The sequence below is a fragment of the Panthera tigris genome, chromosome E2 (genome assembly GCF_018350195.1).
Source record: "Panthera tigris isolate Pti1 chromosome E2, P.tigris_Pti1_mat1.1, whole genome shotgun sequence".
NCBI classification, from domain to species: Eukaryota; Metazoa; Chordata; class Mammalia; order Carnivora; family Felidae; genus Panthera; species Panthera tigris.
The window spans coordinates 10,525,490-10,538,894 of record NC_056674.1 but is presented as its reverse complement, the minus strand read 5'-3'; the positions used below and the strand labels follow the sequence as shown (position 1 = coordinate 10,538,894).

Below are 13,405 nucleotides of genomic sequence, written 5' to 3'. Positions count from 1 at the left end.
GCTTGCGTGAGAACACGGTTCTCTGCAGCCTCCTGTGCACACCCGCCTCCTCTGTTAGCCTGGAAGTTTCTGAAGGGCAGGAACCGCGCTGCCTGCCTCTCAGAATCCCCCACCTGACAAAGTCCTGCGTATCGTCAGACCACATCCGTGCCACCTCCCTGCTCCAATCCTTGGGTACCTCCTGGCAGGACCACACGAGGGGCTGCCTCGTCTAGCGCACACTGATGCTCAGCAGGTCCTGTGCCAGGAGCAGCTGTAGCTCAGCTATCTGGAGAAAAGGCATTCAGGGCTCCTCGCAAAAGTCTGACACAGCACAGGCCTTAAAGGACCTCACGGGAGGGAGAAGTCACACTTCTGTAAGCAAGCGGTAAGTGTTCCGGGCACAGGTATGCAAAAAAAGGTGCTGCTATTGGGGGTGTGACCGCGGGGTAACCTGGCAGAACCCATCACCGTCTCATAAGTGTATCTATTCTATCATCCCATCCACCTGCCCTGCAAAGATAGTCACCGCCGCCATTTCTGAAGGGAAAACTGGAAACAGGCTAAAATCTGTCCACAAGGTCATCTAAAGGAGGAATGGTGCAAACATCCAGCCCAATGTAGTTATCAAAAGTAACAAGAGAGCTCTCTGTGCTGATAGGAAAGGAACATCAAGACACAGAGACTGTGAAAAAAGTCACAAAACGATACGTGTAATAGACCTTGCATATCACACAGGGCAGAGCTGAACTACTTTCACAGCAGTAACAGTTTCAGGGGAGAGCAGGGAAGGGACAAGAGGGGGACTTTCCCCTCTCACTCGTAAGTACACACTTATATACGTGCATATACACACACGCAAACACTCCTGAGATCTGTGCGCTTTTACTAACGGGACGGAACGAACAGCAAACAAAAGTACAAAGTAAGTTAACGCCGCAGCCTAGACCTGGGAGAGCCTAACTGGGTCCCGTCCGTGAGTTCCTGCCAAGAGCCACTGAGGGAGGGAATAAACAGAACTCTTCTCTCGTTCGTCACAAATACGGGACAGTGGTAGGGTGGGTGCCATAGGGTGCACACGCATGTGGTCCCAGAGACCAAAATGCAATCCCAGGTCTGCCTATGACTGTTTAGATGATCCTGAGGAGGCCACTGGGCTTCCTGGGAACAGTTTCCTCATCTGTACTGGACAGCAGAGAGGTACAGAGCATGTGCTTTTAAAAGCCCATAGAGGGGTGCCTGGGTGGCGCAGTCGGTTAAACGTCCGACTTCAGCCAGGTCACGATCTCGCGGTCCATGAGTTCGAGCCCCGCGTCAGGCTCTGGGCTGATGGCTCAGAGCCTGGAGCCTGTTTCCGATTCTGTGTCTCCCTCTCTCTCTGTCCCTCCCCCGTTCATGCTCTGTCTCTCTCTGTCCCACAAATAAATAAACGTTGAAAAAAAAATTTTTAAATAAATAAATAAATAAATAAATAAATAAAAATAAAAGCCCATAGACCAGCCCTTCCACCCACAGGCTGTGATCCTAGATCAATCACTGAGTGTCCCAGAGCCTCCCTTTCCTTTTGGGATTCTTTTCTCAAATAGCAGGGTGGTGGGGGGAATGCTATTACCTACCCTTGCTGAATGCTGCAAGGATTATACGATACCATGTCTCCAGCTAAAGTGCTTCATACAGGCCTGGCACCTCCTATGTGCTCACTAAACAGCAGCTGGCATCAGTTTCAGCAGTAAGCTGAATGAGGGCAATGACCCTGGCCCTGTCTACATAATGGGGTATTGAGATCTGATGAGAGATGTAGGCTGGGGAAGAGCTCCGGAAACTGAGAATCGAACCCAAAAGTGAGGGGTGCTTACATAAGGATTCCTCTCCCACCTCAGTGCCGAGCCCCAGCTACCACACAGCTGAGATCCCTCCCTAGGGGTGGGAGAATTGCGGAACGCTCTCTTTATTCATCCTCTGGACAGAATTCGAATCAGTTATTTATTTGGGTCCCCACAGCCACTGGACGGGAAAACAGTGAGCCGGAAGGAGAGAGATGGGCGGCCAGAAGTAGGCACCGGCTCCTGCTAATTCTACCCCAGCCCAGGAACCCTCAGAATCCTTGCTGCCCATCCCCGGATTCCTTCATATCCCCACAACTCTGCCGCCCCAGCTCTGCTCTGCGGAGCGCTCAGCGAGCGGACCCGCACTTCTCAAGGTCACGTAACCCGGGCCAATTCCTCAAGCTCTCCCAAACATCATCCCTGGGCACATCCCTCTCCCAAACGACTCCACAAACCATGGGGTCCTCTCCCCGGAAACTTCCACAAACATACCTCCTCCCGGGGTCCTTCTGAGATGCTTCTTCTATGCTGTCTACCCGCTGTGCAAAAATGCTCCCCCTGCCATCTTCCAGGTGCCCCTGGACTCCTCCCCCCTGTCCCCGTCCCAGGTCCCCTTATCTCCACGTTGGACGCCAGCGCACTCCAGTCCAGGGTTCTCCGCCGGACATCGGCACACACCTCCCGTCTCAAACGCCCCCTCCTCCCGCCCCCTCCCCCACACCCACTCACTCCCAAAACTAGAGTTTCGGCTCCGCAGCTCTTCCATACAGGCTCCCAGGGCAAGTCCTGGCCCTGTCCACGCTTCTGTCCCCGGGGACGCCTCCCTGCACTGTTCAGCCACACAGGCCAGGCCTCCCCAAAGTTCCCTCCTGAGAGGGAAGGGCACACATCTTCCTCCTGGACCCCTCGAGGCTCTCCTCTCATCCCGAGTCCGCATACGGCCGTCTTTTCGTTTCGCCTCCACCGTCCAAACAATCCGAAACACACCCCGTCCCAGGCTCCCTGACTTCCTCTTCCTACGCAGGCCGGTTCCCCGCTCGTTCCACTCTGGCCCTCGGCGGCTCCCACGTCCCCCCCCCCCCCCCCGACCTCCGCTCTCTCCCCTCCAAACCCCATCAGGCTCCACCTCCAACCCTCACCTGGTCGGGGACGGAGGTGGGAACCCCGGGGCACCCTTCGGGCTTCCGCTCACTCCCAACAAGAACCCCCCCCCCACTCCTCCCACCACCCTCCGCTGAGTTCTCCTGGGCTCCCCTCAGGGCCCGAGGCCCCTCTCCCGGGAACCCGTCTGCCGGTCCGCTCGCTCCCGCTCCCACTCCCGCTCGCAGCCGGGTCCGATGCCCTGCGCGCCTCCTCTCGGCCGGCCCCGGTCGGGCTCTCCCGCCCCCTCCCGCCTCGAGCCGCCGGGTGCCTCAGGAGCCCCCTCGGACGGCCCCTCTCTCGGTCTCCGGGCCGGTCGCGGTCCCCTCCCGCCCCCCCGGCCGTCCCGGCGGCCATTGCTCCAAGATGGCGGCGGCGGCGGCGGCGGGTGAGGCCGGGCCGGGCCGGGCGGGGGGTCGGGGGTCCCGGGGCGGCGCTCACCTGCAGCTCGGCGCGCTCGGCCTCCCAGCGGGCCTTCTCCGCTTCGAAGCGCGCCCACTCGTGCTGGATAAAGTGCAGGATCCCGGGCAGGCTCAGGGGCTCGGGCCCCGCTGAAGGCCCCGGGCTGCCTCCGCCGCCGCCTCCCTTACCGGCCGGGCCGGGCCCCGGGGCAGCGGCAGAGGCCGGGGCCGCCCCCGTCGGGCCGGGGCCCGCGCCGGAGCCGAGCGGGCGGCAGGAGGAGGCGGCGGCGGCGACCGCGGCGGCCGCTCGCTCCTCCATCATGGAGGCCCCGGGGCCGGCCCGCGCGCCCGCTGTGCCTCGCGCGCCTGCGCGGCCGGACCCCCCCCCCCCCCCCCCGCGCGCGCACCGCCCGCGCGCGCGCTTGGCGGGGGCCGGGGGGGCCGGTGATGGGAAGGAGGCCCGGCGCGCGCCTCGCCCACCCGGGTCGACCCCGAAAGCGCGCGCGCGCGCGGGTGGGCGGGAGGGGGCGGGACGGAAGCGCGCACCTCGAGGAAAGCTCGAGAGACCCAGGCCCAGCGCGAGGGGCGCCCCTAGGAAAAGCGGGACTTTGGGAGGGGCCGTTTCCTGCCCCTTCGCCCCAAAGAAAGATTCTAACCCCCTCCAGACCCAAATGCCACTCTCCTGGACAAACAGTGTCAGAGAGAAAGGGCGACCACCAAGGGTGATTTCTGCGATGGCCCCAACCTCTCTGATTCCTGGCCGGGGTCGGTAGTCATGGTAACCCTTCCGCGGTCTGGAACCCTCCCCCTTTGTGGTTATGAATTCCCAAACCTGCCCTGTCACTGGACTTGGGGAAGGTTGCTAAGGTAACCTAAGCCCCTGGTGGTCCTTCTGCCCCCACCCTCATTCGGTTACTATGGCAACCTCACCTAGCACTCAGGTAGCAAGGACCCCAGCCCCAAGGACACTGCTGAGAGAACACCTCTTTCCCAACCCCTCCCCCTAGCCGCCCAGCTGGCATTACCATGGTAACCGGCTCCCCCCCTCTTTCTCGTCGTGGGAGGCCTGTGGCCCAAACCAACCAGGTGTTTTTATTTAGAGGAGAAGATGCTCTGCGGAGGACTAGTTGCTATGGTTACAGGGCCTGGACCAGGAGGTGGAGAAGGGCAAGGTCACGCCCTGGTTACTATGGTAACAAGAGCAGCCCCACCTCCCACCCCCCCCCCACCCCCCCCTTCCAGGGACCCTAGGAACCAGGCCCACCAAGGCAGGAGATGTTTTAGGATTGTGTCTCAGGATGGAGTGTGTCTAGGGAAGGCGTTGTCACGGTAACAGCTCTGGTCACTTCTAGCCCCACCTCTCTGGACACATTCATAAGAAAGGGATGGTTATAGGTCGCTGTGGTAAGTGACATGCTTCCCACCCACTCCTGAGACACTCCAGGCGGTGCCTGAGCTTATGGAACTTCAAGAAAAAGGATTCTCTGACCTTCTCGCTGCCACTTCTGTAGGTAAGATGAAGCCGTACTCTCGTGCAAAATTGGCTGATTTGGGGTTTTCTGGTCCTTGTTCCCTCAGCGGTGCATTTGAGCTGGTCTGGAACCGCCCACCGGGAGCTCCCACAGCAGCCTAGGAGGTAAGAAGTCCCACAGTGTCACCAGCACTCAGGTGGAAATCGCCCTTCTCCCCAAAGCCGTTCCTACATATCGCTCATTTTCTTCACCTGCCACATTCGCACCCCGCAGATGCAGCAGCTAAGACTCAGTCCAGATCAGAGCTCAGGCCGGGTGAACCTAGGCCTGAAGGGAATCTGGATCCACTGACACTTGTTTGATGGGACACGGAGAGACACAAAGTCTCCTCTTCACTGTCCTCTCCTTCCCTGACCCCCTTTCCTCTGCCACACCCCCTGCTGGTCTCCTGACCTATCTGTAAGTTGTGAGTGTGGTTTTTGTCTGCTTACCTCTGGAGGGCCTGCCCAATGACTGCCTCGATCTTTCCGAGTCCCCAGAAGAGTTAATGGGTTAAAGTACGGAATATGCCATATTCAGCTTTGAAAGCACCTGCAGAATGTTCGCTGAGGGTGGACAGAGAGCTGAGCTGTCTTGAGTGGACCCAAGAGGGATAGCAGAGTTTATTGGTTGAAAACAATAAACTGGACAAAGACCCTGGACAAAACTCGCCAGGCTTGGGAGTCACATCTGGGTCCACCATCTCCCAGCTGTGTGACCTTGAACGAGTGACTTCGCTTCTCTGTGCTGCAGTTTTCCTCATCTCTAAATGTGATCAGAACTTGAAGAGCAAACAAGTTCCTATGTGTAAAGTGCTTAGAAAGGGGTCTGGCGTATCACGATTGGCTAGAATCGTTGATAGTATCATTCTGATGGGACTCAGAGAAAGAACATTCGCACCTTCAAAATCATCATTTCATCCACTTTGCCTCGATAAAGGAGATTTGAGCCCTCAAAGTTGGGGAAGCCAAGAGCAACCTAGTCAGGGGGCTGGATGATTCCTTTCTCTTTCTTCTCTGGTGCCTTCGCTTGCTCGTCTGTCATACTCACTGGTCTCTGAGGACCCCATTTCTGTCCTCTGTCCGGCTGGGCACCTTGGGGCCTAGAGTCAGCCAGACAGAGCATTCCAAGAGCCAGGGCCTGAGAAGTAGAGACCTGAGTTCTCCATGGTTTCTATCTCTGAGCCCCACGTTCCCCATCTGAACACCTAGACTCAGTCATTGGTGCCACACAAATTTCTTAAGCACCTGCTATGTGTCAGGCACCGAGCTGTGCCCTGAGTATACATCAGGGAACAAAATAATAAGTGAAATCTACGTGATAACGATGAGGGGAGAAAACGCAGGGATGGGTGGGGCGCACGAAATACGTGGGTGACGGGGAGATGCATTTTGAGAAAGAAAAGCCAAAGAGAGGGCTCACTGGACAGGTGACATTTGAGGAGAGGCCCGAAGGCCAGGAGGGAGGAGCCATGTGGAGACCTGGGGATGAGCTTCCGGGCAGAAGGAGCAGCTGATCTTTGGCCGTGGTGTCCCGGATGTATTTGAACGCCGGTGTTCGGCGGCCAGCGCGGCTGGAGCTAAGAGTGGGAGGGGGTGCAGGATTAGACAGAGCCCAGGGGGCCCCGGTAAAGACTCGGCTTTTCCCTTGAGTGAGTTGTGGGCCACAGAAGGGTCTGAGCAGACGCAGGACGGGATCTAATTTGAGTTTTAACAGGATGCCTCTGGGCGCTGAGTGGGGAACAGACTGTTGGGAGATGCGGGCAGAGCAGGATGATGGTCTCTTTTTAGAATCTTCAGAAGGTTCCGAAACTATCCGTGGTCTCTCCTGTGCTTCTATGTACATAAGCTCTAAGCGTCTAAGATTTTTAAGACCCCGAAGATTCTGTGGTTCCAAAGTCTCCTTCCCCCCCCCCCCCCCCCCCCCCAGTAATGTGAGGTCAGGGTTGCTGTCTGTCTTTGTGTGCCATGTGTCCACTGCTGTGTCCCCAGTGCCTCAGACAGTGCCTGGCACGTTGTAGGAGTTCCACAAACAGAGGGAAGGACTGAAGGAAGGAAGAATCAATCTAAGATCCAGAAGGCAATTCCAAGGTTGTAAAACTTAAGTTGTTAGGGCGCCTCGGTGGCTCAGTCAATTAAGTGTCCGACTTCGGCTCAGGTCACCATCTCAGAGTTTGTGAGTTCAAGCCCCGCATCAGGTTCTCTGCCATCAGTGCAGAGCACACTTTAGATCCCCTCTCTCTCTATCAAAAAATAAACATAAAAATAAAAGTTGCTCTCAAAGTGCAACTTGGATTCTTAAGTGTCAGCCGAGGTGGGTCAGAGAAGGGGAAACAGGCCTGGGATGGGTGAAGAGAGATAGGAGCCTATTCCTGGTAGGAGATAGAGAGGGAAGAGGCAGAAAGACTCAGGCCACATAGTGCAGAGTTTGGCTTCAGGAACCGGAGGCATGGGGGGCCAGGGAGGACTTCTGACCCAGCCTGGGGTTCGGGGAGGGCTTCCTGGGGGAGGAGCCATCAGAGCTGAGGCCTAAAGCTTAAGTAGGCGTTCTCCAGGAGAAAAGAGGCATGGGGAGGAGGGGTGTTTGGGAGGAGAAGCAGAAGGAACAGAATGTCCAAAGGCTTAGAAATAAGATCTGTTTGAGACGAAGGCCAAGGTGGCTTAGGCACAGAGTCTGACACATGGCAGGAGACGGGGCTGGACCCGGTGGGCCAGCAAGGGACAGGTCACCCAAGAGCTCATGGAACGTTGTAAGAAACTTAAACTTTCTCCTCGGGTTACGGAAGAGCCATGGCAGGTTCGGACCAGGGAGGGAGAGGTCAGGTTTGTGCTTTATGAAAACCTCTCTGGCTGCCACGAGGAGGGGATTTAGTCAGGAGACCAGGAGGGGCGCCTGGGTGGCTCAGTCAGTTGAGCTCAGGTCATGATCTTGCATTTGAGGGTTCAAGCCCCACATCAGGCTCTCTGCTGTCAGTACAGAGCCCGCTTCAGATCCTCAGTCTCCCTCTCTCTGCCCCTCCTCCGCCTCACACATGCTCGCTCCCTCTCAAAAATAAATAAAAACATTAAAAAAAAAAAAAAAAAAAAAGGAGACCAGGGAGGCTGAGGGGGGATCTGGGTGGACCCGGGCCCAAGGGGGAGCTTTGGTCAGAAGTATTTAGGTGGGTGGGAAGATTAGCTGAGTCTCTGATGTCACCCTTCCCGGAGGAGTAGAAACCCATGGAAATCCCTCGTGGAAAAACATTCTGAGTATTTACTCCTGTGCCGGAGACCAGCCAGAGCTTCAAAGTTGTGCGGGGCACAGGGAGACAGCGCCACCTGGAGGTTGCCTAGGAGTGCGGCCAATGAATGAAGAGTGGGCGTGCCCTACCTCCCCAGCCTCTTTTGGGCTGTCCCACTCCCCCTAAAAAAAAAAAAAAAAAAAAAAAAAAAAAAAAAATTCTAGGGGGACCTGGGTGACTCCGTCTGTTAAGCGGCTGACTCTTGATTTCGGCTCAGGTCGTGATCTCATGCTTCGTGAGTTCAAGCCCCCTGTCAGGCTCTGTGCTGACAGCAAGAGCCTGCTTGGGATTGCCTGTCTCTCTGTCCCTCCCCTGCTCATGCTCTCTCAACAAACAAACATTTAAAAAATTTTTAGTTGTGGGGGCCCCTGGGTGGCTCAGTCGGTGAAGCATCCGACTTCAGCTCAGGTCGCGATCTCACAGTTCCTGAGTTGGAACCCCACGTCGGGCTCTGTGCAGACAGCTCAGAGCCCGGAGCCTGATTCAGATTCTATGTCTCCCTCTCTCTCTGCCCCTCCCCTGTTCGCGCTCTCTCTCAAAAGTAAACATTAAAAAAAATTTTTGAGTTGTAATAAAATACACAAAGCAAAATTTATCATCTAAACAATTTTTTTTCATTTTTTACATTTATTTGTTTTTGAGAGACAGAGAGAGACAGAGCATGAGCAAGGGAGGGGCAGAGAGAGAGGGAGACACAGAATCCGAAGCAGGCTCTGGGCTATGAGCTGTCAGCACAGAGCTCGACACCTGAGCCGAAGTCGGACACTTAACCAACTGAGCCACCCAGGCACCCCTCATCTAAACAATTCTTAAGCGCATAGTTCAGTAGTGTTGTATATATTCGACATTATTGTGCAGTTTCCAGAACTTTCTCAATCTTGCAAAACTGGAAATCTATACCCATTAAACAACTCCATTTCACCCTCCTCACGGCCCCTGGCAACCACCTTTCTACTTTCTGGCTCTAGGAATTTGTTTGTTAAGTTTATTTATTTTGAGAGAGAGCGAGCACGGAGGAGGGGCAGAGAGAGAGAAGAGACAGAACACCAAGCAGGCTCTGTGCTGACAGCACAGAGCCGGATGTGGGACTCGAGCCCATGAACTGTGAGATCATGACCTGAGCCGAAATCAAGAGTCTGATGCTTAATGGACCGAGCCAGGCAGGCGCCCCTATGTTTCTAGGAGTGTGATCCAGTCCATGGTGGTTGTTTAATTTAATGAGTAGGCAGTATTAAAAATTGGGATAATTCTGATTTAAGAAAACATTTCTAGCTTTTCTTGCAAAACCAAACCAATCTGGCCGACCATCAGATGACCAGATGGCACAGGAGTTGAGGAAGTGAGAAGGGGATGGTGAGGGAGGGGCTCGGTGCCCATGCTGCAGCCTCCCCCTGCAGCCTGGACAGGGTGTGAGAGGGACAGGAGAGAGAGATCAGGAGGGGCTTCCTGGAGGAGGGAACGGTGGAGCCGAAGGTGCAGCCTGGGCTCGGGGATGGAGTTGGGCATTTCTAATCGAACCCAAAACAGAATGAGAAGTCGACAAAGAAAAGGATAAGGAATAGGTGGGATTGAACAAGGAAGAAGGGAAGGTGAATCACTTGATAAAAACTTGCTAAGCACCAGGTCCCGTGCCGGGTGGAACGTGGGACCCAGCAGTGATCGAGACCAGCTCAGGGCGGGCCCTCATGGGTCTCACGATCCAGTGGGAGGATGCAGACCTGTCCCCACGCAGTAATGACGTAGAGTGGTGGACTAGGGTGGGAGAACCCAAGGAGCTGAAGGAGCCCAGAGGGGGGCGGATGGGAAGTCAGAGAGGGCTTCCTGGAGGAGGGCAAGTCAGAGCTGACACTACATAGAGAAAGGGCTGGGAGAGAAGGGCACTGCTGAGGATTAAGGAGGTCTGGTGAGGAGGTTTCTGACAACCAGCTCCAGCCTCCCCTTTCATTCTCCCTCCCCAGGATGCCCTGGAGGCCCAGCTAGGGCCCGACTTTGGCCCCATGCGGCTCACCCGCTGCCAGGCTGTCCTGGCAGCCGCCATCACGCTCAACCTCCTGGTCCTCTTCTATGTCTCGTGGCTACAGCACCAGCCCAGGAACTCCCGGGCCCGGGGTCCCCGCCGTGGAGCTGCCGCCGGCCCCCGCGTCACCGTCCTGGTGCGCGAGTTCGAGGCCTTCGACAACGCGGTGCCAGAGCTGGTGGACTCCTTCCTGCAACAGGACGCAGCCCAGCCGGTGGTGGTGGCCGCCGACACGCTCCCCTACCCACCCCTGGCCCTGCCCCGGGTTCCCAACGTTCGTCTGGCGCTACTCCAGCCCGCCCTGGACCGGCCCGCCGCCGCCTCGCGCCCCGAGACCTATGTAGCCACCGAGTTCGTGGCCCTGGTGCCCGACGGGGCTAGGGCCGAGGTACCGGGCCAGCTAGAGCACATGGTGGAGGTGCTCCGGGCCGGAGGCGCACGCCTGGTGGCCGCCCCCGTCGCCTCCGCCAACCCCGCCCGCTGCCTGGCCCTGAACGTCAGCCTGCGCGAGTGGACCGCCCGCTACGGCCCCGCCCCGTCCGCGCCCCGCTGCGACGCCCTGGACGGAGACGCCGTGGTGCTCCTGCGCGCCCGCGACCTCTTCAACCTGTCGGCGCCCCTGGCCCGGCCGGTGGGCACCGGCCTCTTCCTGCAGACGGCGCTCCGCGGCTGGGCCGTGCGGCTGCTGGACCTGCCGTTCGGCGCGGCGCGCCTGCCCCCGCTGGCCACGGCCCACGCGCGCTGGAAGGCGGAGCGCGAGGGGCGCGCGCGGCGGGCGGCGCTGCTGCGCGCGCTGGGCATCCGCCTGGTGAGCGGGGAGGGCGGGCGGCTCGAGTGGTTCGGCTGCGGCAAGGAGACGCCGCGCTGCTTCGGGACGGTGGTGGGCGACACGCCGGCCTACCTGTACGAGCAGCGCTGGACGCCGCCGTGCTGCCTGCGCGCGCTGCGCGAGACCGCCCGCTACGTGGTGGGCGTGCTGGAGGCGGCGGGCGTGCGCTACTGGCTGGAGGGCGGCTCGCTGCTGGGGGCCGCCCGCCACGGGGACATCATCCCGTGGGACTACGACGTGGACCTGGGCATCTACCTGGAGGACGTGGGCAACTGCGAGCAGCTGCGCGGCGCCGAGGCGGGCTCGGTGGTGGACGAGCGCGGCTTCGTGTGGGAGAAGGCCGTAGAGGGCGACTTCTTCCGCGTGCAGTACAGCGAGAGCAACCATCTGCACGTGGACCTGTGGCCTTTCTACCCCCGCAACGGGGTCATGACCAAGGACACGTGGCTGGACCACCGGCAGGATGTCGAGTTCCCCGAACACTTCCTGCAGCCTCTTGTGCCCCTGCCCTTCGCTGGCTTCGTGGCGCAGGCGCCTAACAACTACCGTCGCTTCCTGGAGCTCAAGTTCGGCCCCGGGGTCATCGAGAACCCCGAGTACCCCAACCCGTCACTCCTGAGTTTGGCGGGAAGCGGCTGAGGCTCCAGCGGCCGCTCCTGGGGTCGGGAGAAGAACGCTCAGGCGCGGGGAGCTGGCCTTTGCTTTGGCGCCGCTGGCGTTTGGTGGGCGGGCCGGGGATGCCCAGCTGCCCTGCAGGGCCCGGCACAGGCCCGGACGTCGAGGACCTACGCTGCCCAAGATTTCCGAGAGCGTGGGCTTTATTCAGAGCACGGACAGTTTTTGTAAAGAGGAAAGCGTGTGGGTTCTGGGCTGGACTGCCGCGACCAAAACCCCAGCTCTACCACTTGCGACTTAGGTGGGCCCGGGCGACTGTCCCAGCTTCTCTGTGCCTCAGTTTCTTCCGGGATTCAATGAGCGCCCTCTGTCCAGCTCACAGTCCGTGGGGCACTTGGTTGCTGGGGCTGCTTCCGCCACCAGAGGGCGCCGTTGTCCTGCTGTGGGGCCAAGGCGCCGGTCAGCCTGTCCCCTCCGTGGTTCTGTAGCTTTCCTGACTCTTGAGTCTTAGGCCTCTCTAATCCCCTGTGTCTTGCAGGACCGGAGAACTATCGCCCTTCGGGAGCCCCGGGAGGTGCATGCTGCTCTTGACCTCCTCTTCCAGAGGAGGGAACAGGCTCAGAGCCCTGAGCTGCAGCTATGGTTAAGAACCGGGTCCTGGATGCCGGCCCCACTCCATGTTAACGGTGTTACCTCATGATTTCAGCTCTCTGCACCTGTTAGCCCACGGCAAGGCCGGATTAACAGTCGTCATAACTCACGTTACCCAGCACATACCGTGTGCCAGGCATCCTTCTCAGTATTTCACACAGATCCACTGATTTATGTCTCACCCCCAGGTCCTGAGGTGAGAGCTGCTATTATTTCCATTTTACAGGGGAGCAAACTGAGGCTGGAATGGTAAAGCCATTTGCCCAAGGTCAGACAGCTTGGGAAGTGACCGAGCAGGGACTTGAACCCAGGCAGTCAGTCTGGAGCCCACACAGAAGTTGGATACTATGCCCCTCTCTGTGGTACCGCTCTGCCTCTCCGAAACGCTGCTTTGCACCTAAGAAATGGAGGTGACTGGGTGCTGGGTGGCACTTGAGTGGTAAAGGGTCAGGAATCAAGGCTGGGGTTGGCTCCTGGCTTGGCCACTGATTTTCCTGGTCATCTTAGGCAAGTCACGGCCTCCCTGAACCTATAGGTCGGGTGTGGGGGATCGGTGTCATTGCAGACACATGAAGCCCTTGGAGGAGGAGACCTCACAGGCCAGCAAGAGGGAAGACGAATGCAAATTTGTCCCAGTCTCCTGAGACTCAGATGTCCAAAGCCTGACTTCTTAGAACACAGCCTCTGTTTTTAGCCACTGAACCCGCAAATGGCCCCGAGACTGTTGGGTTTCCGTGGAGCGTTTGGGAAACATACGGGGATGATTTGGGGTGATCACGGGGTGCTCCTGGCTCTCCAGAGCCACGGCCCAGGGATGGAGACGTCCCATAATATGCAGGGCGTCTCCACCTAATAAAACATCGTCTCTTGTCACATGCGGTTTTGAAATGCGCCACAGGGCATTCGTGAAGGATGTGTGATGTCTAAAACCTTTTGTAACAGGCACAGTAATATAAATTAATATATAAGTTAATGTATGCATCCGTCTATTTAAATATTTCTTTTTGATTCTCTAAAGAATGGAAACGATCCCTCTCTATATACATATTTCTTTAAGTTGTTTGCCAGGAACATAAGCTGAAGCTCACATCGTTCTTAATCATTGCAATGATTTTGTTTTATTTAGAAACTTATTTAGAAATTGTTGGTGTGATTT

The 13,405-nt window shown here is 57.6% G+C and overlaps 2 protein-coding genes across 6 annotated transcripts in view; one reads left to right on the top strand and one right to left on the bottom strand.

The window, feature by feature from the left end:
• The window catches only part of STRN4 (striatin 4), a 26,731-nt gene extending 23,063 nt beyond the window's left edge, over positions 1-3,668 (bottom strand). For all 3 annotated transcript variants that reach the window (XM_042968105.1, XM_042968106.1, XM_042968107.1), the window contains exon 1: positions 3,387-3,668. In XM_042968105.1, the coding sequence (XP_042824039.1) occupies positions 3,387-3,668 (282 nt within the window). The remainder of the gene's footprint in view (positions 1-3,386) is intronic.
• LOC122234008 (fukutin related protein) lies at positions 3,300-13,405 on the top strand. 3 transcript variants are annotated; one of them, XM_042968109.1, is made up of 3 exons: positions 3,300-3,333; positions 4,925-4,982; positions 10,096-13,405. In XM_042968109.1, exon 3 carries the CDS (start codon positions 10,135-10,137, stop codon positions 11,620-11,622), a length of 1,488 nt encoding a protein of 495 aa, XP_042824043.1. In that variant the 5' UTR covers positions 3,300-3,333; positions 4,925-4,982; positions 10,096-10,134; the 3' UTR covers positions 11,623-13,405. The 3 variants fall into 3 exon arrangements, with proteins under 3 accessions (XP_042824043.1, XP_042824042.1, XP_042824044.1); XM_042968108.1 differs by having other exon boundaries at positions 3,318-3,333; positions 4,858-4,982; XM_042968110.1 differs by lacking the exon at positions 3,300-3,333 and adding an exon at positions 3,904-4,111.

Excerpts from the sequence above, each read along its gene's own strand:
- LOC122234008 (XM_042968109.1), top strand. The coding sequence starts at position 10,135 with ATGCGGCTCACCCGCTGCCAGGCTGTCCTGGCAGCCGCCATCACGCTC.